Here is a 25969-nt window from a genome sequence, read left to right as displayed (position 1 = left end):
TTTTCAGACTGCCTCATTTAAAAATGTTCACTTATTACTGAGGACCACAGAGACAGTTTGCTTACACTTTCCCATTTAACCATGTTCATAGGTTGCTTGGTTTTTTGTGTTTTTTTTTCTTTTTCAATCATTAGTTATGAATGCAAGAGAACGAGAAAAAGGACAAGAAGGCAAGAGCACACATACCACTTACCCCAATTTTAAGAGCAATTTCAACTACTTTTCACTCGACTGTGTCTCTAAGTCATAGCACCACCTTGTGTTTACTCTCCGGAAACGCTATGAGGGCAGACGGTGCAAAAAGGCTCTGTCGTTTAATTTTGTTTTAATGTTTAAGCAGCTGAAGAAAATGATGCTAAGCCTATGACTAAGTTGATAACAACACAGATCACACGCTGATAACGACACAGATCGCATGCTCAGTTTGGAAATACAAAAGTAAAAACTGAGAAATCAATGTGGCATTAGAAAAATAAACCACCTAAGTAAGTTTCAAACAAGAATACGCAAGGAAAAAAGAGGCAAAACCTAAATGTTACCAAAAGAGGAAAATAAATTGAAAAACATTTTACAACCTCATTATTAGACCATCTGCAAAATTTGACAAGAGTAAATTATCAAAGAAAACAAAGAGTTCACGTTTGAAAATCCAGGAGATGTAATTATAAGATTTTTTCATTACATAGCCTCTGCCCTTAATCCCTACAGACAGCATTATAACAAAGCCTTGGTATATTAACAACTCCCAGTAAATTACATACATCTGATTATGTGAGAGTGTGACAACACTTTTTCAGTGTTTTATAACTTAGGGAGATTTCTTTAGTGACTAATGCTGCTGCTTCTATGTTTACAATAACACCGGGCGCAAGCTCAGTCGCTCAGTTGTGTCGACTCTTTGCAACCACATGGACCCACCAGGCTCCCCTGTCTGTGGGGATTCTCCAGGCAAGAATACTGGAGTAGACTGCCACACCCCCCTCCAGGGGATCTTCCCAATCCAGGAATCAAATCCAGGTTTCCCCCAACTGCAGGTGGATTCATTACTGTCTGAGCCACCATGAAGTTCAACACCAACATTACTTACACCAATATAGGCTTTCCGGATATCCTAGGGTGTCTCAGCACTTCTGACATTGTCTCTTTTGTTTCCTCCATTCTTTCTTCATCACTTGAATCCACAACAAATATTACCCCATAGGACTCAGCATAGTAATTCTTCCAGATTCCTCGAATTCTTTTTCCACCTCCCAAGTCAAAGATGGTGACTTCAAACTTTCCTTGTCTAAGGTCAATTTTGGAAAATCCAACAGTAGGAGCTACATCTTCAGGATATTCTGTTTCAAATGATATAAAGAAAAAGAATCTTGAGACTTCAAATTAATAACATTAATTTAACTTCACAACTTAAAATGGCATAAGTGTATTATTATTCATCATATATTAGTACTAAATAGAATGTTTATTATTTGTTTACATAATAAGCATTACATCTAAGCAAACTGGTCTGGAGGAAAGGTAGATACTATAAAATATCCAACTAGAATTTATACTCCTTGCAGACAGGGCTTTTTGTTTGCTTGTTTGTTGTTATTGCTATAACCCCAGGTCCTATTAATGCCTACAATATAACAGGTACTTAGTAAGTATTTGTAGAATGAATAAACAAATGAACCTTTGCCTAAGGTTACAGATTCTCCAAGTTACAAAAAATAAAAATTTCAACTTTCAACACCACGGCCATCCCCAGGGACCATTACAACCCATGTAGAGTTATAAAGAAAAACTAAACATTTAAAGAATAGTTTAAAACAACCAAACAATGGGAGAAGCTATGAAGAGCATGGCAGAAAGCAAAGAAGAACCAAAGAGCCTCTGGATGAAAGTGAGAGGAGTGTGAAAAAGCTGGCTTGAAATTCAACATTCAAAAAACTAAAATCATGGCATCCGGTCCCATCACTTCATGGCAAATAGATGGGAAAACAACGGAAACAGTGACAAACTATTTTCTTGGGCTCCAAAATCACTGCAGACGGTGACTGCAGCCACAAAATTAAGACGCTTGCTCCTTGGAAGGAAAAACTATGACAAACCTAGCGTTTGTGTGTTAAGTCACTTCAGTCATGTCTGACTCTCTGCGATCCCATGGACTGTAACTCGCCAGGCTCCTCTATCCATGACAAACTTAAGACATCTTATTAAAAAGAAGATATCACTTTGACCACAAAGGTCCATATAGTCAAAGCTATGATTTTTACAGTAGTCATGTATGGAGGTGAGAGTTGGACCATAAAGAAAGGTGAGCACTAAAGAACTGATGCTTTGGAACTGAGGTGTTGGAGAAGACTCTTGAGAGTCCCTTGGTCTGCAAGGAGACCAGACCAGTCCATCCTAAAGGAAATAAACCCTGATCATTCATTGGGAGGACTGATGCTGAAGCAGAAGCTCCAATACTTTAGCTACCTGATGCAAACAGACAACTCAGGGGAGAGCACCCTGATGCTGGAAAAGATTGAGGGCAGGAGGAGAAGGGGGCAACAGAGGATGAGATAGTTGGATGGCATCACTGACTCAATGGACATGAGTTTGAGCAAACTGTGGGAGATAGTGAAGGACAGGAAAGCCTGGCATGCTGCAGTTGATGGGGTCACAAAGAGTTAGACACAACTTTAGCAACTGACAACAATGAACAGTATGGGACCATTCTTTTTTAATTAACTGAATAAAAGCTATAATTGGAATAAAGAAACTTTCAAGGACAGCTTGTAAATGTAAAGAGTAGATTTTATTTTTTTATATAAGAAAAGAATACAGGATATTTTCATAAATTATAATTAAATTGCTTTGCACGTCTGCATATGACAGCACAAAGAAGTACAGGATATATACAATTATAACTGCCAAGGAATGGTAATGACAGTAAGAGATTAAAAAGATCACTAGGTTCAAGCCTTGACCTAGGAGGTGAAACCTAGACCTTAAAGCTAGGTTGAATTTAAACAGTCAGATCGGTGATCTAAGTAACGGAAATGGAAAAGGCAAGATGTATAAACAAGTTAAACATTGTAGTTGGAGCAGATCTTTAATACTGAATGTACACTGAAGAGGGTTCTGAAGACAGAGAACTGGGAGCCACGGAAGGCATTTCAGCAGACCAATAACATAATTGAGATGACTAAAAAGGAAAAAGGAAAGAGAAGTCGCTCAGTCGTGTCCAACTCTTTGCGACCCCATGGACTATAGCCTACGAGGCTCCTCCATCCATGGGATTTTCCAGGCAAGAGTACTGGAGTGGGGTGCCATTTCCTTCTCCAGGGGATCTTCCAAACCCAGGATCGACCCTGGGTTTCCCGCACTGCAGCAGACTCTTTACCCTCTAAGCCATGAGATGACTAAAGTAGTCCTTTACTGAGATTCATCTTTGCAAAAGTCTCTAGAACTGACTGAAAATGAGACTGACAGTCACTTTTTAGAGAGGTAGGAAAACAAAACAAAAATAGAAGCATGGCAAGAGAGAACGCATGAGCAATTAACAGATGCAAGTGACTCAGTGGTTACAGAGAAGAGTTCAGACTTCATGTCTGTCTCCTCCATTGGCTCACCACTGTGGTTGTTATTCTTTAGTTGCTAAGCTGTATCCAACTCTTTGTGACCCCAAGGCCTACAGCCTGCCAGGGCTCCACTGTCCATGAGATGTCTCAGGCAAGAATACTGGAGTGGGTTACCATTTCCTTCTCCACATCATCATGGAATTCACAACAAATATTACTCCCCTGAACTTTGTTTATAAAGTCAATACAGTGACCACAAACTACATGAGGATTTCAAAGTTAAATAAAACTTAAATAAAAAGTTCAGTTCCTCAGTTGTACTAGCTACATTTAAAGTACTCAAGAGTCACATGAGACTGGTGGCCCACCCTACTGAACAGAGCCAATGTAGAACATGTCCATCATTGCAAACAGCTCTACTGAACAACACTGGTTTAGAGGGTATTATTATTCCCACATTCAGCAAAACATTTGCTACTACAAAAATAAATTTGAAAGGCATTTGCTTTTAGGCTTAGACATGACTGAGAAACAGACTTGCAATGTACCACTGCCTCTCAGCAAGCATCTTACTACAGTTTAGACAGCTCCCTAGAAAGTTAATTAAGACAATCACAAGTCACATTTTTCAAAGACCTGCCTTATCTAGAGGGAGAAAAAAAGCAAGTTTAGAAACAATATAAGCAGACATATATGCCAAAAACAGAATTATACTAGACATTTAAAAATATGGATCTAGTCCAGACCAGAACTGGTTTCACAGTTAAAACAGACAGCTATCTTTAAGTACAAATTGAAAGGTACTCCCCCAGCCCCACCCCAAAATTATCAGTGAAAATAAGTCAACTGTCCTGAGGAAGAAATAAGAGAAATAACATATTCAGAATACCTACACAGTACCAGAACCTTGTTAGGTATTAAAATGTAAAGATGAATAAAATAGGGTTGCTACCCTCAAAGAATATCCAGTACACTTCAGAGAGACATAATATTAATGGAAATAACACAAGAACCTATATGTTCTGTAAATAAGTCTGGAGGGAACAGTGTGAAGGTGTAATAAACTACCTGGTTATGTCCTAGCCAAATTCACCTGCTGAAACCCTAATCCCCAATGGTGATGGTATAAGGACTGGTGGGGTCTTTGGGAATTAATCAGGTTTCAGTTCAGTTGCTCAGTTGTGTCCGACTCTTTGTGACCCCATGTACTGCAGCATGCCAGGCTTCCCTGTCCATCACCAATTCATGGGACCTACTCAAAGTTATGTCCATTGAGTCGGTGATGCCATCCAGCCATCTCATCCTCTGTCGTCCCCTCTCATTCTGCCTTCAACCTTTCCCAGCATCAGGGTCTTTTCCAATGAGTTAGTTCTTCACGTCAGGTGCCCATGTTTCAGCTTCAGCACCAGTCCTTCCAATGAATATTCAGGACTGACTTCCTTTAGGATTGACTGGCTGGATCTCCTTAAACTCCAAGGGACTCTCAAGAGTCTACTCCAACACCACAGTTCAAAAGCATCAATTCTTTGGTGCTCAGCTTTCTTTATGGTCCAGCTCTCACATCCATACATGACTACTGGAAAAATCATAGCCTTGACTAGACAGACCTTTGTTAACAAAGTAATGTCTCTACTTTTAATATGCTGTCTAGGTTGGTCATTGGAGAAGGCAATGGCAACCCACTCCAGTACTCTGGCCTGGCAAATCCCATGGATGGAGGAGCCTGGTAGGCTGCAGTCCATGAGGTCGCTAGGAGTTGGACACCACTAAGTGACTTCCCTTTCACTTTTCACTTTTATGCATTGGAGAAGGAAATGGCAACCCACTCCAGTGTTCTTGCCTGGAGAATCCCAGGGACGGGGGAGCCTGGTGGAGTGCTGTCTCTGGGGTCGCACAGAGTCGGACAAGACTGAAGCAACTTGGCAGCAGCAGCAGCAGGTTGGTCATAACTTTCCTTCCAAGGAGTAAGCGTCTTTTAATTTCATGGCTGTAATCACCATCTGCAGCGATTTCGGAGCCCCCAAAAAATAAAGTGTGCCACTGTTTCCACTGTTTCCCCATCTATTTGCCATGAAATTCTGGGACTGGGTGCCATGATCTTAGTTTTCTGAATGCTGACCTTTAAGCCAACTTTTTCACTCTCCTCTTTCACTTTCATCAAGAGGTGCTTTAGTTCTTCTTCACTTTCTGCCATAAGGATGGTGTCATCTGCATATCTGAGGTTATTGATATTTCTCCCAGCAATCTTGATTCCAACTTGTGCTTCATCCAGCCTGGCATTTCGCATGATGTACTCTGCATATAAGTTAAATAAGCAGGGTGACAATATACAGCCTTGACGTTCTGCTTTCCCAATTTGGAACCAGTCTGTTGTTCCATGTCCAGTTCTAACTGTTGCTTCTTGACCTGCAAACAGATTTTCTCAGGTCAGGTGGTCTGGTATTCCCATCTCTTGAAGAAGTTTCCACAGTTTGTTATGATCCACACAGTCAAAGGCTTTGGCATAGTCAATAAAACAGAAGTAGATGTTTTTCTGGAACTCTCTTGCTTTTTCAATGATCCAGCAGATGTTGGCAATTTCATCTCTGGTTTAGGTTTAGATGAGATCAAAAGGATGGAGCCCCCATGATGGAATTAGTGCCCTTATAAGAAGAGACACAAGAGAGCTTGTTTCCTCTCTCTCTTTGCACCACATGAAGATACAAGTGAGAAGATGGTTGTATACCAAGAAGAGGGCCTTCACTAAGTATCTGACCACATAAGCACCCTGACCTCAGACTCCAGAACTGTGAGAAATACCTGTTGTTTAAGCCATCATGCCTATGGTATTCTGTTATAACACCCCAAATAAGTGCATTCAAGAGCAAAAAGATAAGGAGGGGCCGAAGGCAATGGCACCCCACTCCAGTACTCTTGCCTGGAAAATCCCATGGATGGAGGAGCCTGGTGGGCTGCAGTCCATGGGGTCGCTAACAGTCGAATACAACTGAGCGACTTCACTTTCACCTTTCACTTTCATGCGTTGGAGAAGGAAATGGCAACCCACTCCAGTGTTCTTGCCTGGAGAATCCCGGGACAGGGGAGCCTGGTAGGCTGCCGTCTATGGGGTCGCACAGAGTCAGACACGACTAAAGTGACTTAGCAGCAGCAGCAATAAGCTGTGGCCTAGAAAGGCTTCAGAGAGAAAGTGAAATAGGACTGAAGTCTTAGAAGATAAATAAATTATAATAAAGAAGGGAGGAGAACATTCCAGACAGGAGAGCAATGTAAGCACAGATAAAATAATGGCAATATTCCCAGGAGGCCAATTCATATTAAGTAATTTTTTCAAGGTTCTATGGTAGACAAAGTCAAGACTCAAATTCAGGTATACAGAACTTTAAAAGCCTGTTTGTTCTGATACATGGAACACCCTCCCCAACTTCTCTCTTCTTTTCTGTAGTTCTTACTCATGACTCCATGTTTTAAGACTCAAGACTAAATGTTCAGGTTACAATCTTTTCTGTAAATCCTTGTCTGATGATTCCTTCCTACTTTCAGTATTACCTACACCATCTATCATAACATTCTGTCTTCTTGCTGGCTTTCACAATAGCCCTTACCTTCCCAATACCTGGGAACAACCTTTGTATCCTTAGCACTTGGCACAAAGCATACAGTTGCTCAATACTACACACCAGACTGCTAAGACAGCTGAAGCCGCTGTCCTTATGTCCGTCCTTCCCTATATTTAACCATCCATCCATGCTTGTAACTGTTTATTGAAGGCCTATTACAAATCAGGCACCATATAAGAACCAGGTGTACAAAGACATATGGTCCCCAATCCTGAGGATTTCAGTCAAGTATATGTGTTAAGACAACGCCTAAAGAGTTCAAGATAAAATGAAAATACATCATCAATAAATGTTTATGGAGCTTATGTTATATGGTAAGTACAATGCAAAGTCCTAGATATACAAAGATTAATAAGATCTATTTTTTGTTCTAATAGACTCCTTACATAAAGGGAAAAAGAAGAAATATATACATAAATAACTAAAATATAATAAAGATATGGTAATATCAACAATGCTAGGCATCAATTTACACAAAGAATTTTCCCACCCAAAATATTCCTTTAAACTATTTGGAAATAATACTGGAAAATCAGAAAATCCTGGATTTTTAGCTAAGTCCATAGCTGTTTAGGATAAAAAAGGCAATCCCCAGTCTTCATGGCACCTAGGAGTGGCCATGAGAGCAGGTTCTATATAGTGTGCTTGTGGTAAATATTGTTGAGAGAGTCAACTCCCAGTCCGGGCTCCTCAAAGAGGAGAAGGGGTCTGCTGCTCTTGAAGTGGAGAGAGGGGTTTAAGGTTCTCAAGGAGGAGGAAAGGACAAACTTTTTTTTTCTCTACATTCTTTAGTCTTAGTCACATAAAATGTTTTTTTTTTCTTTAAGCCAGGAACTGATGATTACACAACAAACAACTCAGTTTAAACTCTGTACTAGGAATTACATAACAACAATGTAACCTGCTTGAGGACAGTTTCTCCTTCTGGAAAACCTTCTGACTAATCCTGATATCTTAGAATGTATATTATGGGAGTGGGTCTGGTAGGTTCTTTCCATTATTAAATTCTAACCCTGTTATCCTAAAATGTAACTTGTGGGAGTGGGTCTGGTAAAATTTTACAACCTTGAGACATTCTTTTGATTTGTTGTAATAATTAATTAAAAAGTATATAATTCCCTTGCTAAAGACTTGATCAGTCCTGGGTGTTCATTGGAAGGACTGATGCTAAAGCTGAAACTCCAATACTTTGGCCACCTCATGGTAAGAGTTGACTCATTGGAAAAGCCCCTGATGCTGGGACGGATTGGGGGCAGGAGGAAAAGGGGACGACAGAGGATGAGATGGTTGGATGGCATCACCGACTCGATGGACATGAGTCTAAGTAGGCTCTGGGAGTTGGTGATGGACAGGGAGGCCCGGCCTCCTGCAATTCATGGGGTCGCAAAGAGTCGGACACGACTGAGCGACTGAACTGAACTGAACTGAAAGACTAGTGAGGGGGACACGCTCCAACCCCTTCTGATGTCTGTGTCAGAAGCTTTCTCTGTCCCTTTTTCACACTTTAATAAAACTCTGCCACACAAAAGCTCTTGAATGATCAAGCCCAAAGCTAAATCTTCTTCGGAGACCAAGAATCTGACACCATTCACCATAAGCTATCACTGTTAAATGTTTAATTGGCTTTGGAGTCTGTGGAACTCTGATACATAGTCTGATATATAGTACTTCTCAGTTTTCATGCTGTAAATACTACCACTATGGCCAATTTGAAATTATCAATATGAGGCACCTGACCATAAAGTTGGGCGAAGAGGTACCTAATTGGCTTTCACTGACTATATGAGCCAATATGAGCAAGTAGGAGCCAGCTCTGGAATACCACAGGTTCCAGCCTGTGAACTGTAGTGATATGGTGGCTTCTGGTTCACACACTTTAAAAAAAAAAAAAGGAGAACAGTCTCCTTTCATCCTTTTTACTTCTTCCTTCTCACTGAAGTACACACATAGTATTGAGTCACCCTGGACCAGGCTGGCAAGGGAAAATACTAGGAATGGCAAAGCAAATAGGAAAAGGAACTTGAGTCCCTAATACCACACAGCTGCTATGCCAGCCCTAAACTACTTCTGCCTGTGCTCTTACATGAGAGAGAAATAAATTTCTATTTTGTTAAGCCACTGTTATTTTAGGCTTTTTAGTACAATCGAACCTATATCCTATTAATGCGATCACTTTGACAGCCATGAAGAAGAGAAGATGAATGAATGAAATGAAGATAGGGAAAATACTTTTAGATTAGGAAACTATAATAAAATCATAGATGAAACACTAGGGTTTGGATTTAGCTGACCACAATACAGTAAGAGAGGAAAATTATCTCAAAAGAAAGGAGGAAATATACAATAAAATTTGCTTTTAATTAAAAAAAAATGAGAAGAGCCATAAGTAAGCTAAAGAGTAGAAGCCATGGGAGAAATGTTTTAGGAAAACAGCTTACTATACCCTAAGGCACGACTGACCTGGGACACCAAAACCAGTAAAACTGCCCTAGGGAATTATAGTCTGGAAGGTAGAGAAATACATAAACAGAGGAGCAATTAAGCACTGATACAGGTATTATATACAAACAGGAGCAGACAAAAATAGTAGTAGTCAACTGTATTCATGGTGGTGATAAGGGGTGAGGGCAGTAGGAGACCAGAAGGGACTCCGTAAAGGAGACTACATGACAAACGATGGTCTTTAGAGACAAGCAGACATTCTGTCTTTAAGGAGAAGTTTATTTCTCTTTAATAAGGCAAATGGGAACAGTATAAGCAAAAAACAAAGGCATCAAAAGGCTTAATTAAACCTATATCCTAGGAAAACTCCCAAGTAATTCTATATAACTGGATTCTTTTTTTTTTTTTTTTTTTTAATAACTGGATTCTTTAGAAAAGAAAAATAAGGTAAGAAATCAGTCACTGGAGTAGGCTGAAGAGTATATAAAAATGAAGAACAAAAACAGTTAGAAGGCAGCTCGAAGCTGAAGGCAGCTTTGACTTTTTTGTTCATGACATGACACCTTGAACATTTTCTAAACTCAGAAAATGCACTGACGGATATACAGAGGTGGGATTTAGGGAAAAAAAAACAAAAAAAAGACCTGATGGAAAGAGGATATGCTAAGTACATCCAAATAATCAGATGGATTTATTAGCAAGTTCCTAGACCCTGTTCCCTTGAACCTAAGGTTTTGAAGGACTAAAAGAGAGGATGTTTGGATAAGGCTTCATGGACTGCAGGCCAAATCTGGATAGCCACCTGTTTTTACATGGTCCTCAAGCTAAGAACATGTTTTACATTTTAAAATAATTCCAAAACAATTCCCAAGGATATTTCATAACACATCAAATTTTAGCGTCTATAAGGAGAGTTTCATTGTAATATGGCCATGCTCATTTTTTACATACTACCTATGGCTCCTATCAAACCACTGTGTCAGAACTATGTAGCTGGGAATGGGACCCTAAGACTCTCAGAGTCTAAAATATTAGTATCTACTATCTGGGATTCCCCTGGAGGTCCAGTGATTAAGACTCCATGGATTCAATCCCTGATTAGGAAACTGAGATCCAACATGCCATACAGTTTGGCCAAAAAAATAAATAAATTTAAAAAAATAAAATATTTATTATCTGGATCTTTACAGAAGAAACTTGCAAACCCCTGATTTCAATTCAGTTCAGTTCAGCCACTCAGTCATGTCCAACTCTTGTGACCTTATGAACCACAGCATGACAGGCCTCCCTGTCCATCACCAACTCCCAGAGTTTACCCAACTCATGTCCATTGAGTCGGGGATGTCATCTAACCATCTCATCCTCTGTCGTCCCCTTCTCCTCCTGCCCTCAATCTTTCCCAGCATCAGGGTCTTCTCAATGAGTCAGTACGTCCCATCAGGTGGCCAAAGTATTGGAGTTTCAGCTTCAACATCAGTCCTTCCAATGAACACCCAGGACTGATCTCCTTTAGGATGGACTGGTTGGATCTCCTTGCGCTCCAAGGGACTCTCAAGAGTCTTCTCCAACACCACAGTTCAAAAGCATCAATTCTTCAGTGCTCAGCTTTCTTTACAGTCCAACTCTCACATCCATACATGACCACTGGAAAAATCATAGCCTTGACTAGACAGACCTTTGTTGACAAAGTAATGTCTCTGCTTTTTAATATGCTGTCTAGGTTGGTCATAACTTTCCTTCCAAGGAGTAAGCGTCTTTTAATTCCATGCCTGTAATCACCATCTGCAGTGATTTTGGAGCCCCAAAAAATAAAATCTGACACTGTTGCCACTGTTTTCCCATCTATTTGCCATGAAGTAATGGGACCAGATGCCATGATCTTAGTTTTCTGAAAGTTGAGTTTTAAGCCAACTTTTTCACTCTCCTCTTTGACTTTCATCAAGAGGCTCTTTAGTTCTTCTTCACTTTCTGCCATATGGGTGGTGTCATCTGCATATCTGAGGTTATTGATATTTCTCCCAGCAATCTTGATTCTAGCTTGTGCTTCCTCCAGTCCAGCATTTCTCATGATATACTCTACATTTAAGTTAAATAAGCAGGGTGGCAATATACAGCCTTGACGAACTCCTTTTCCTATTTGGAACCAGTCTGTTGTTCCCTTTCAAGTTCTAACTGTTGCTTCCTGACCTGCATACGGGTTTCTCAAGAGGCAGGTCAGGTGGTCTGGTATTCCCATCTCTTTCAGAATTTTCCACAGTTTATTGTGATCCACACAGTCAAAGGCTTTGGCATAAGCAGAAATAGATGTTTTTCTGGAACTCTCTTGTTTTTTCGATGATCCAGCAGATGTTGGCAATTTGATCTCTGGTTCCTCTGCCTTTTCTAAAACCAGCTTGAACAGCTGGAAGTTCACAGTTCACGTATTGCTGAAGCCTGGCTTGGGAGAATTTTGAGCATTACTTTACTAGTGTGTGAGATGAGTGCAACTGTGCAGTAATTTAAGCATTCTTTGGCATTGCCTTTCTTTGGGATTGGAAGGAAAACTGACCTTTTCCAGTCCTGTGGCCACTGCTGAGTTTTCCCAAATTTGCTTACATATATTGAGTGCCCCTGATTTAGACGGTGACAGTTCTTCGAGGATATAACCTAAGTGACCACATGAGGGGTATAAAAAGCCTTTAGAAGACTGCTTCAAACAATAATATATAGTTTGTTGGACTTCCCTGGTGGTCCAAAGTTTAGGATCCCGTACTTTCAATGTAGGGGGCACAGGTTCAATCCCTGGTTGGGGGACTAAAAATCCCACACAGCACAAAGTGCAGCCAAAAAAAAAGAAATTAATATATAGTTTGTATCTAACATTATAAAACAGAATTGGGGGTGACAGAACATTTTTTTCCAACAATAAGTTTTGCAAGGTGTCAATTTTCTTTCATAAACTTCCCCAAGTAAAAATTCCTATTTGTCATGCAACTTTTGTCGCAACATTTATTTTCAGGAACAAATACATGTTAGGTGTTTTCCCAATTCATACCCTTAAGATGCATGGTTCATGCTACATCTTCTGGGTACACAACAAACTCACTAGTACAGCAACTTCTATATTATAGTTACAAAGCATTAAATTAACACTAAATAAATACATTCAATGAGATGTAACATAAATGACATAAAACCCTTCAATGTATCTTTAACATAATTGTAAAAATTACACATCATATTGGAAAAAAAAAATCAAGAGATACAAAGAGAGCTGTCCTGGCTATCTGTATTTCTACCTCTCTTTTAATGAGTTGTAGCTCTTTAACTTAATTCTGGCCAAAAGAATGTAGACGATATGCATCCTTAATAGCAGGGGCATGTCCTTTTTACACTTTTTCATTCCTACTAGCTAGAAGACTGGAGAAGGCAATGGCACCCCACTCCAGTACTCTCGCCTGGAAAATCCCATGGATGGAGGAGCCTGGTAGGCTGCATGCAGTCTATGGGGTCGCAAAGAGTCGGACACGACTGAAGCGACTTAGCAGCAGCAGCAGCAGCAGCTAGAAGACAACTAGGACTCCTCCTAGCTGATCAAAGACCTCAAGGAGCCTCCATATCTTTGCATTCATTCAAATCTGAAACAGAACAGGCTGGTACTATTAAGCCAGAGTCTATTCACCATATTAGACACAAGTACACTAAGAATATAAAGTAATAGAGTACACAATATCTCTACCCAACGAATACGTAATAAAGCAATTTAAATAAATAAATCAGAATAATTTAATAATAATTTTTTTTCAGCTTACCTCCTTGGATTCCCTTCGCTGTCGCCGTTTTACCAGCATTATCAAGTCCCACCATCACAAGAGTCACCTTTCTTAAAATAATAAAAATTAAAAAAAATCACCTTCTGAGTGAATTAAATATTGGCGGTGGGGGGTGGGGGGGAGAATAAAGGCAAATACATTCATCCAAGCAATACTTAAGAAGCAACTACTATGTACAAGTCAATATGCTGAATGCTAAGGGGTACAATGATGAACAAAATATATATTCAAAAAGCAAAATTCTTGAAAAATACCTGTAAAGTGCCATCCTTTTGCTAAGCACAAAAAAACAGAAACTGTACAGCAGATAACCTGAAGGGCAGAGAAGAAATAAAGGGAAGAAGAGAGAAAGGGAGAGAGAGAGATGGATTCTAGAACATGAGTTATTTATCACATCTAAAGACTCAATTTTCTAGTTAACTGAATTCTAACCATTAGCAAAAGTTTGTTTTTTTCCAGTGAAATTATGTAAGAAAAGAATTAGGTTAGGTTCTATACACTACTAGTACACTCAATTGTTTTTATATATACAACACCTTACCAAATACAAATCTTACAGTACAGTAACATGATTATTAACCTAAGAGCCAATGTATTTTAGAAGAGGGTTCCTAAATTAGAAAACTTAAAATGTTTCTGATGACATAGCTAAACTTCACAGAGTAAGGGGAAAAAACACAATCCATTTCAATTTTACAACTGAAGAAACATAAGCCTAGAGTCATAAGCTAAGACAATGAATTGGTTACAGTCAGAACCAGAACCTAACTGACCTACCTTCTAGGAACTTCTTAAACCTGGGACAGGTTACAAAGGAACAAACCTACCACACAGTTCCTAGTATCCTGGGAATTCAGTCCAGCTCTAAAGCCCATTTCTGTTCCAGGCTTAACTACTGCTTAGTATAGCAAGTGGTGAGACCACTTATTAATACCACACACTTGGGAATAGAGAGAGAAAATTCACAGTATAACTGGGCCACATTCCCATGGAGTGGAGTCAGGGTTTCTGCCAAGTACAGTACACTGGCAATCATTCCAGAAAGTCAAAGTGAAAGTGAAGTCACTCAGTCGTGTCCGACTCTTTGCAACCCCATGTACTGTAGCCTACCAGGCTCCTCTGTCCATGGGATTTTCCAGGCAATAGTACTGGAGTGGGGTGCCATTTCTTTCTCCAGGGGATCTTCCCGACCCAGGGATCGAACCCAGGTCTCCTGCATTGTAGACAGATGCTTTACCGTCTGAGCCATTCCAAGAAAGGTTAAAAAAATAGAACTTAGATGCCAAGAAGGGTTTTTTCCATCTGGCTAAGCCTGGCTTTCTTGGAGCTGGACTTTATTGAACAAATAGTTACTTAACATTTTCTGTATACCATACACCCATGTTCTAGGTACTGAGACACCTGCTTATTAAAATAACAACAACAATGAAAAACAAAAAAATGATAAACTCTTCCCTTATTAAACTTATACTTTAGTTGCAGGAGACAAATAATAAATATAAGAAATAAGTAAATTACAGGTTATATCCTATATTAGAGGTGATTAAGTATTACAGAAAAAAGAATAGAGAGGAACAAAGGGGAGCAAGAGTGGAGGTGGAGGTGGACAGAAGCTTTATACAGGGTGATCAGGGCAGGACGCACTGAGAAAGGAGGGGAAGTCTGAGCAAAGTCTTGAAGGAAGGAAAGAGAGCACAATTGGGGCCAAGGCACTAAGGCAGTGGGCATGGCACGTGTGTTGGGAGGTGTTGACGTAGGAATGTTCCAGAATCAGCAAGGAAGCCAGTGTGGTTAAACCCAGACAGGGCAGCGCAGGGAAGAAAGACAAGAGGTTAGAAACACATCAGAAGCCAGATCAGGTGGGCTTTGCAGGCCATGGTGAGGACTGTGGATTTTGTGAGTGAAATTAACTAACTCTTCTTTCCTGGTGGTTCAGAGGTTAAAGGGTCTGCCTGGAATGTGGAAGACCCGGGTTCAATCCCTTGGTCGGGAAGAACCCCTGGAGAAGGAAATGGCAACCCACTCCAGTACTCTTGTCTGGAGAATCCCATGGAGGGAAGAGCCTGGTAGGCTACAGTCCATGGCGTCGCAAAGAGTCGGACACGACTGAGCGACTTCACTTCTTCATTACAATTAATTCTGAAAGAGATGGGCATACCAGACCACCTGACCTACCTCTTGAGAAACCTGTGTGCAGGTCAGGAGGCAACAATTAGAACTGGACATGGAACAAGGTTGGTTCCAAATAGGAAAAGGAGTATGTCAAGGCTGTATATTGTCACCCGGCTTATTCAACTTATATGCAGAGTACATCATGAGAAACACTGGGCTGGAAGAAGCACAAGCTGGAATCAAGATTGCCAGGAGACATATAAATAACCTCAGACATGCACATGGTACCACCCTTATGGCAGAAAGTGAAGAACTAAAGAGCCTCTTGATGAAAGTCAAAGAGGAGAGTGAAAAAGTTGGCTTAAAGCTCAACATTCAGAAAACTAATATCATGGCATCCAGTCTCATCACTTTATGGCAGATAGATGGGGAAACAGTGGCTGACTTTATTTTTCTGAGCTCCAAAATCACTGTAGATGCTGACTGCAGCCATAAAATTAAAAGACGCTTACTCCTTGGAAGGAAAGTTATGACCAACCTAGACAGCATATTAAAAGCAGAGACATTATTTTGCCAACAAATGTCCGTCTAGTCAAGGCTATGGTTTTTCCAGTGGTCATGTATGGATGTGAGAGTTGGACTATAAAGAAAGCTGAGCGCTGAAGCATTGATGCTTTTGAACTATGGTGTTGGAGAAGACTCTTGAGAGTCCCTTGGACTGCAAGGAGATCCAACCAGTCCATCCTAAAGCAGATCAGTCATGGGTGTTCATTGGAAGGACTGATGTTGAAGCTGAAACTCCAATACTTTGGCCACCTGATGCGAAGAGCTGACTCATTAGAAAAGACCCTGATGCTGGGAAGGATTGAGGGCAGGAGGAGAAGGGGACGACAGAGGATGAGGTGGTTGGATGGCATCATCGACTTGATGGACATGAGTTTGAGTGAACTCCAGGAGTTGGTGATGGACAGGGAGGCCTGGCATGCTGTTGCTCATGGGGTCGCAAAGAGTCAGACACGACTAAGCGACTGAACTAAACATATCAATTTCCTTTGTTATCCAGGAGCCTCAGTCTTTTCTAAATGCTTCAACCATCCCTATATCCACCATGAGGAATAAACAAAAGTATGTCTACACTTGAGTCAGTGGTAAGTCAGTTAGCAGCCTTCTCATACCCCATTCCCAGTCAGCCAGAGATGGGGTTGGTGGAAATGTCAGAGGCACACAGCAAACTATGAATTTATGGAGCTGAGGGAGTATGTGAAGTCTAGGTACTTCTATCCATGTGAAAGTTTTACCTGCATCACTAACTGAAAACTATGTTTACTTCTTAAGGAAGCTTTGAGATACATAGAGTATAATTTTACTACTTTGTTTGAAGAATTTATAATTTCTGAATATCAAAGTATAAGATTAAATTACAAAATAATTTCCTAAACAAAATACAATAAATGACTATCCAAAAATATGGATGATATAGCACAAACAATATTTTGGATAATTCAAGTTACTAAATACATAATGAATTAGACCATAATATTAAAGTTAATTCAATTGCTCTTGAATAATTTATTCTAAGATCTACAGTGCTTCAAACATCACCATAACCAAAACAATTACTTTGGGGGACAAATCCCCATTTTCTGTTGGTTTTCTTTATTCTGTAAATCTTTAATCCAGTTTTCTGCTGACAGGTGGGGCCTTGTTTCCTCCTGGTGGTCTGGCCTCAGGCCAAACTGTGGTAGGGGTAATGGCTACTTCCTTCAAAAGGACTTATGCCAGCACAGCACAGCTCCCAAGACTGCTGTAGTCAGTGCCCCTGACCTTGCAGCAGGCCACTGTCAATCCACGCCTCTGCCAGAGACTCCTGGACACTCACAGGCAAGTCTGGCTCAGTCTCTGGTGTGGTCACTGCTCCTTTCTCCTGGGTCCTGGTGTGTACAAGGTTTTGTTTGTGCCCTCCAAGAGTCTGTTTCCCCAGTCCTGTGCAATTTCTATAATCAAATCACATTGGTCTTCAAAGTCAAATTCCCTGGGGTTCTCAGTCTTTTTGCCAGATCCCCAAGTTGGGAAATCTGTTGTGGGCCCTAGAACTTTTACAACAGTGTGAGAATTTCCTTGGTATAATTGTTCTCCAGTTTATGGGTTGTCTGCTCAGCGACTAATGGCAACCTCCTCCAACAGGACTTATGCCACACCAGGCTTCAACAGTATGTGAACTGAGAACTTCCAGATGTTCAAGCTGGATTTAGAAAAGGCAGAGGAACCAGAGGCCAAATGGCCAACATCTTTTGGATCACGGAAAAAGCAAGAGAATTCCAAAAAAACATCTACTTCTGCTTCACTGACTACACTAAAACCTTTGTGGATCACAACAAACTGTGGAAAATTCTGAAAGAGATGGGAACACCAGACCACCTGACCTGCCTTTTGAGAAATCTGTATGCAGGTCAGGAAGCAACGCTAGAACTGGACATGGAAAAACAGACTCGTTCCAAATTGGGAAAGCAGTACATCAAGGCTATATATTGTCATCCTGCTTATTTAACTTATATGCAGAGTACATCATGAGAAATGCCAGGCTGGATGAAGCTCAAACTGGAGTCAAGATTGTTGGGAGAAATATCAACAACCTCAGATATGCACATGACACCACCCTTATGGCAGAAAGTGAAGAAGAACTAAAGAGCCTCTTGATGAAAGTAAAAGAGAAGAGTGAAAAAGTCGGCTTAAAAATCAACATTCAGAAAGCTAAGATCATGACATCTGGTCTCATCACTTCAAGGCAAACAGATGGGGAAACAGTGGAAACAGTGACAGACTTTATTTTCTTGGGCTCCAAAATCACTGCACATGGTGACTCTAGCCATGAAATTAAAAGACGCTTGCTCCTTGGAAGAAAAGTTATGACTAACCTAGACAGCATATTAAAAAGCAGAGACATTACTTTGACAACAAAGGTCTGTGTGGTCAAAGTTATGTTTTTTCCAGTAGTCGTGTACGAATGTGAGAGTTGGACTATAAAGAAAGCTGAGCGCTGAAGAACTGATGTTTTTGAACTGTGGTGTTGGAGAAGACTCTTGAAAGTCCCTTGGACTGCAAGGAGATCCAGCCAGTCAATCCTAAAGGTAATCAGTCCTGAATATTCAATGGAAGGACTGATGTTGAAGCTGAAGATCCAATACTTGGGGCACCTGATGGGAAGAAATGACTCATCTGAAAAGACCCTGATGCTGGTAAAGATTGAAGGCAGGAGAAGGGGATGACAGAGGATAAGATGGTTAGATGGCATCACCAACTTGACAGACATGAGTTTGAGCAAGCTTCAGGAGTTGGTGATGGAGAGGGAAGCCTAGCGTGCTGGAATCTGTGGGGTCGCAAACAGTGGACACCACTGAGCTAGTAAACTGAAATGAACTAATACGTTTTAAAACATTGTTCTTAAAGCAGTTACCAAGGAAAGTTGTTAGATTTTATCTTAAATGCTTCCTTTTTTAAAACAGAATATTAGATTCAAACAAAAAACATTCTTCAAACATGAAAATCATGTTGAGAAATTATAATCATGCTGAAACTGCACGAAATAAGTCTTTCTGGATTTATATTTTTATGCTGACTATCCCTCCAAGTACATAGTCAGTATTTAAGATCATTATGCCATATACTTGAAAACATGGCTTTAATTAAATATCTGAGGTAACTAAAGCCTTAATGAAAAAATATAACACTAGCAGGACAAATGAAAATCACAGCATGAATTACTGCCATGCCTGATAACAATGCATTAAACATATATTTTCAGAATAGAATGGGTTTAAAAGGCTAACAATCAACTATCACTCAAAATTCTATGGAACTCTTAAACACTGAATATGTTCAATCTAACATGTAACAAAATGTACATGTCATTATAGCTTTTTAAAATATGAGAAATTATCATTGATTGGGAACAATTTGGCTGTGATGCTATGTAACAACAGAGAAATAAAAGACTATGTCTTCTGATTATTGACCAAATACATTAGCTCTTCAATTGAAAAAATAACATACAGTGTTCTTAGGTTTATAACATCTTGAAAGTTGACAGCAGCAATAAAAGCAAACATTTTGTCACTGGGCTAGACAGTCGTAATTAATAAAAGTAGACTAGATATCTGAGTACTACAGACACAAAAAGGCCTGAGCAAATGCCTGAGACATGGTTTCTATCCCAGAGTGCTTCTCTTCTAATGACAGTAACTAAAATGTGAACAAATATTTGTACATTGTGACACTATGAAAGTTTAAAATCCTTAGACAAGATGCTCAGGGAATACAGAGCAGAAAACTTCATTCAGCCTAGAGAAACAGGAGAAGGTCTGGGAAACTTCTTACACAAGGTGATGATGCCTCAGCTAAGTTCCTAAAATACTGAAGTTTGCCAAGGAACAGGAAGGTGAGAACAGAAGCAAGTATGAAGAGGTTCTAGACGAAGAACACTGCCTGAGACACCACACTGCGAAGCTAAGAACTGGGTGCTGAGTTGCTAAATCCAGGCTATTAAGAACACACCTCTGGAAAGCAGCCTTAAACAAAAGGAGAACATGCATACACACCACAACTCAATACAACCATGTACTGAATCTAAAGGGAACCTGACATACTTCTAGTTAAGAAACAAGTACCATTAAATAATTAGTAACGTGAACCTTCCCAGAAGCTGTAACTGATCACTTTGCTCTTATTACAGTTATCACTGAGTCTTGAATTATATACCAAACCAGAAAGGCTGATAAGGAAAGGACTCTATTTTAAGAAGTGCAGTATGTTTGTACTAGTAATAAGTATCACAATAGGGATAATGGGTATTTTGATATATAGTCATAAACTTGGTGCTAGAGCAACCTCTGTTCAAGCCCCAGAAGTATCATTTCCAAGCTATATGACCTGGACACGTTATTTAACCTATCAGAATTTTATCAGTAAAATGGGGTAATAAAAATATCCATCCCATAGGATATGGTGAAATTACGTAGGACATGCAAGTAAAGTGCACAATGCCTGGGGCACACAGTAAGTGCTCAACCTATAGCTCAACCTATTACTACAGTATAAAATCAAGACACGGAGTCTACAAAATGAGACCAGACAGATGGAAAGGGATTAAGTAACGGAGGAGGGTTAATGGGTTCAGTTTTGCACATGTTGACAGAAGTGCATGTTTCACATTGAAGTCTGAAGCTGGAGGAGAGATACGGACCAAGATTATGAGATTATTACACATGCTAATTAAAACTACAGGAATAGATGGAAGAGCACAGAAGGAAGAGCTAGGGGACAGGGGACACGGAACCCTAAGAACCTTTGAAGGAACTCTTAAAATTGCAGCCAGAAAGAATTGAGACCAGTAATGATGTTGGGATGGAAACAGTTTCCTAAAGGGTTAAGAGAACAATATCAAACACTACAGAGTTTTGCAAAATAAAGGAATCTTTTTGGTAACTGCCATCAATTAAGTACCTCAGAAATAAATGCTTTCAGCTTTTTACAAACCCTACAATACCAATGCTTTGAATTTATTTCATAATGTGTCTTGATAGTTCAAAGCTATTTTACCCTATCATCTATTTTCACACCATCCCTGAAAGTAGGGAAGATCAAAGTTACCCAAAGTTACAGTGCTAGTTAGTTAACAGCAGTTTCTATGGGAAGTTTAAATACAGTGATTCATAAAAACAATTATTATTAATTTAAAGGGCAACTGGAATCATCTTGTTTATCCTAAAATTTACCCACATTTATATGTATACACACACACACACACACACATACACAGATATACACCAGATAGCCAGGTTGTCTGGCTCATTTTCATCAAATATTTTTTCCCCACATTTCAGTGAATCACAACCATAACCTACTTGTCAGAGCTAAGACAAGGTAGATTACCTAGTAACAGGTAGATTAACTAAGGTAATGAGCTACATGCTGTTAATAAAACCTAACTACGATGTTTATGAAAAAGCTAAGAATGACATTTTTCTGTTTAAAATCCTTAAACAGAATCAAGTCCAAACTCTTGCAGCCTCGTCTTCTGTCACTCCCCAGCAGACCTTTAAGGCTGGGAACTTCCTAGGTCTTCTTGACCAGGCATGTTATCACAGCAAACAAACCTTAACTTTTTCATGTAACTTTTAATTCAGTCTTCTCAACTAGAACTTGTCTTAACTGTGCAGCCCCAGGATCAAATGTGCTAAGCATACACCTTGTACTTTTACTGAATGAAACAATATAAATGTATTTTCTGATCCCTGGGCTTCTGATCCCTCTCTTCCCTGGGTTCAGTTGGTAAAGAATCCGCCTGTAACACAGGAGACCCCAGTTTGATTCCTGGGTCGGGAAGATCCACTAGAGAAGGGATAGGCTGCCCACTCTAGTATTCTTGGGCTTCCCTTGTGGCTCAGCTGATACAGAATCCACCTGCAATGCAAGCGACGTGGGTTCGATCCCTGGGTTGGGAAGATCCCTGGAGAAGGGAAAGGCTACCCACTCCAGTATTCTGGTCTACAGAATTCCATGGACTAGTCCATGGGATCACAAAGAGTCAGACAGGACTGATCGACTTTCACTGTATATGCTAAGTAAACATAAGTAAAATTAAAATATACGACTTTCAGTTGAGACTATACTGTAATGGATTCAATTTATATAAATCTTCAAATCAAACAGCTCAATATTAGAGAATGTAATTAAAATTACCTATTTTCTTACATTAAATCCAAGTTTTCTGAGTAGATCTACATGCTGTGGTTTCACACAATAATTAACAGTGAGAAATATTTTTAAAACTAAAATAATTCTGAGTTAAAAAAAAAAAAAAGTAGGGATTAAGAGAGCCAAAAACTTTAGTATATATAGTATCTCAGGGTCCTTTTTTATATAAAAGATAAACAAATTAATATGCCAGAAATATAAGTCATATTAAATTAGCATTTTGAACTTAGACTCAGAAAACATGTGAATTCTGAATCTTTTCTGAATGGTATTATTACAATTTTTTGAACATTTTTTTGAACATGTACAATTCTAAACTTCCTCATCGGTCAACTAAGGAAGACAATACTTCAAATGAGATAATTATATAAAAGATATTTCTAACTTCAAAAATGTTATGCAAGTTAAAATAGAACACTGAGAAAACTAAAGCAAAATTTAACACAACAAAACTGGTATTTATTACTTAAAATATTTAAAACTACATGGAACCATTAGCAAATAACAAATACATATGAAAAGGGACTTGGAAATACTGCCTTATGATGTATGTGTGAGAAAACAAAAAACCTACCACAAAAAGAATTAATGAAATGAAAAAACTTACCAAACCATTTATGCTGTGATTTTATTTTTCTATTATTTTATAATTGCTATTTTCTGGTACTTTAATTCAGATTGTACAGGTCAAGATAATACCAAAATCACGATCTAAATTTATGAAGTACTAAAAAGGGGACCAATCTTAGGGTCATATGCTACCTTTGAAGCTTGATCAAATGAAATTCTTATTGTCTGCTTATTCATTTCTAAAATATCAATATAAAAAAATAAAACAAAACCTCAACATAAAGGAATAGTGTAAACTGTGGACTTTAGTTAATGATATGTCACTATCTATTCATCAGTTGTAACAAATATACCCCACTAATGCAAAATGTTAGTAAGAGCAGAAACTAGGAGGAGGGAGGGTATATGGGAACTCACTGCACTTTCTGCTCGGTTTTTCTATAAACCAAAATTGATCTAAAAATAAAGACTATTTTTTAAAATGAAAAATAAAAACTAAAAATAAAATAAAATACAAATAGGTAGAATCAGAATATCTCTAGATCCCTTTCTCTCCTAAAATTCTGAGATTCCTATTATGAATAAACAAGAAGCTCTAAGGGGATAAAAAAGAAATGTAAGAAGTTCCAGTTCTGCCATGACACATCAGATAATCCTTGCTAATCTGCATGTACAGCTTACTTAAGAAATAAGAATCAGCAATTTCCATAAATAGTCTAGGATTTACAGTTATATTAACTTAAGACCAAGAAAGATGGTTTATAGGGTACTGCTTCCCCTAGCAATGGCACCCCACTCCAGTACTCTTGCCTGGAAAATCCCATGGGCGGAGGAGCCTGGTAGGCTGCAGTCCATGGGGTTGCTAAGAGTCGGACACGACTGAGCAACTTCACTTTCACTTTTCACTTCCATGCACTGGAGAAGGAAATGGCAACCCACTCCAGTGTTCTTGCCTGGAGAATCCCAGGGACAGTGGAGCCTGGTGGGCTGCCATCTATGGGGTCGCACGGAGTCCGACATGACTGAAGCGACTTAGCAGCAGCAGCAGCAGCAGCAGCAGCAAAGGGAAGGAGAAAGGATAATGGCTGCAGGCACAAGATTGTTTAGAAAGGCAGACACAGAAGAACAAGCTCCTAAAGATGTCCACATCCTAATTCCCCAAGCCTGTGACTGTGCTAACTTACCTGGTAAAAGGAACTTTGTAGATGTCATTAAGCTAAGGATCTCAGATGAGGAGCCTATCTTGGAATATCCAGGTAGGCCCAATGTAATTATAAGGCTCCTTACTTATAAAAAGGAAGAGAAGACCACAGAAGACAGAAGATGTTATGATGTTGGCTTTGAAGATGGCGGAACGGCGTCACAGGCCAAGAATGTAGGCAGCCTCTTTCTTGGCTGGAAAAGGCAAAGAAAAATATTCTCCCCTAGAGCCTCCAGAAGGTAAACAAGCAACCCTGCTGATCCATTTTAGAGCTTTGATCTCAGAACTGCAGGCTAATAAGCTTAAGTCACTAAGTTAGTGGCAATTTTTATAGCAACATTAGGAAACATTTCATTTGGTTTATTTTTTAGGTAAGAGAGGCTTACGTATGTTTACATACTAAGCAAAGAACAGAAGCGGAGCTCTGAAGACAAAAGAAAGATTTTGTATTTTTGATGATCAAACTGGACAATAAATCTTGGGATAAAAATTTAGGTTTAATCTTACACCCAAGTTCTTTCTGTGATCTCTGGCTGAATGCTGAATGACTGAGGTTCACCAGGAAATGGGAAGAAATGGAATAAACAGATTCATTCCTAGAACTAGCCTTGGAAAAAGAACCCTTCTACTAACAGAAAGAGCTGCCCTTTTGTAAGACGCACTTTTCCCAAATAAAACAATTTTTAAAACCCCCCAAAAAAAAAAAAAAAAAAAAGAGAGGAAGGGAAGGGCATTTATGCTGACAAGTGCAAAATGAATTGAGAAAGTGGTAGTTTAGTCGCTAAGTCATGTCCAGCTCTTGCAACCTCATGGACTGTAGCCCACAGATTCCTCTGTCCATGGGATTTCCCAGGCAAGAGTACTGGAGTGGGTTGCCATTTCCTCCTCCAGAATTAAGGAAAGTAACCTAGTAATCAGCACTTGTCTCCTAAGATCAGAGTTACTATTTACTGAGTAACTACTATGTGCAAAGCATCAAGTACTTGCATCAATTTTCTTTCTCAAAATGTTGCAAGACAAAAATTATGCACACTTGACTAGGGGGAAAGTGCCAAAACTCCTAGGACTCAGATGAAAACCTGTATGACTCAAAACACTACATTGAGAAATCTGGGAGACACTACCATAACTCAGTGATTAAGGTTAACGGTACCAGTAATAAGACATATCAAAATCAGGTACCCCTTGATATGATGTACTGAAAAGGACATTTCACCTCCAAGGTATTCCTTTACCCAATTATGCAGCAACATTTTATGAAATCACAAGAAAATAATGTCAATGTGAGGGATATTTTACAAAACAATTGACAAGTGCTCTTCAGAATCTCAAGGCAATGAAAGCCAAGAAAAAACAGAGGAACTATTACAGACTGAGAGAGAACAGAGGTACAACAAAACAACGCGGAATCCTTGATTAGATCCTGGACAGGAAAAAAAAGAAAGCACTAGGTGTTAAAACAAGTGAACTCAGAACAAAACCTATAATTTAGTTAATAGCACTGTACCAATGTTAATCTCTTAGCTCTGATCACTATATCATGAACTCAAAAAGTTAAAAAAAAAAACACAAAAACCCAATGATTCTACAGGAGAAAGTCACTTATCTATGAGTCTAGCTTTCAGTCTATTCAAGGTTAACTTTATGGAGCAGCAGAGCCTACGTTTAGGTTCTCTCTGGTGGTTAACAACAGCACATATGGTATTCCTGAATTCCCTGGCATTCTGGTCTGACTCCTATCCTAGACTGGTGCTTGAACACTTGACCTCTGACTCCTGCCTTGGTCCTATCCACACATTCTGACTATGCAATCTAATCCCTGATTCCAATCTCCAGAATAATATGCTTGTTGGGAGAGTATCTAAGTAAGGACAAATAGGTAAATACAAAGGATGCAGTGTAAAGTCAGCA

The 25969-nt window shown here is 39.4% G+C and overlaps 1 protein-coding gene across 4 annotated transcripts in view; it reads right to left on the bottom strand.

The window, feature by feature from the left end:
* The window catches only part of ARL13B (ADP ribosylation factor like GTPase 13B), a 75297-nt gene that overhangs the window by 46550 nt on the left and 2778 nt on the right, over nucleotides 1-25969 (bottom strand). For 3 of the 4 annotated variants that reach the window (XM_027553658.1, XM_027553496.1, XM_027553579.1), the window contains exons 2-3: nucleotides 13402-13472; nucleotides 1088-1337 (exon numbers count right to left, since the gene is read on the bottom strand). The exons of the other annotated variant lie outside the window; for it this stretch is intronic. In XM_027553658.1, coding sequence (XP_027409459.1) covers nucleotides 1088-1337; nucleotides 13402-13472 — 321 coding nt within the window. The remainder of the gene's footprint in view (nucleotides 1-1087; nucleotides 1338-13401; nucleotides 13473-25969) is intronic. 4 annotated transcript variants of the gene reach the window in all.

This window comes from Bos indicus x Bos taurus, chromosome 1, assembly GCF_003369695.1.
Source record: "Bos indicus x Bos taurus breed Angus x Brahman F1 hybrid chromosome 1, Bos_hybrid_MaternalHap_v2.0, whole genome shotgun sequence".
NCBI classification, from domain to species: Eukaryota; Metazoa; Chordata; class Mammalia; order Artiodactyla; family Bovidae; genus Bos; species Bos indicus x Bos taurus.
This window is presented reverse-complemented; position numbering and strand designations above follow the sequence as displayed.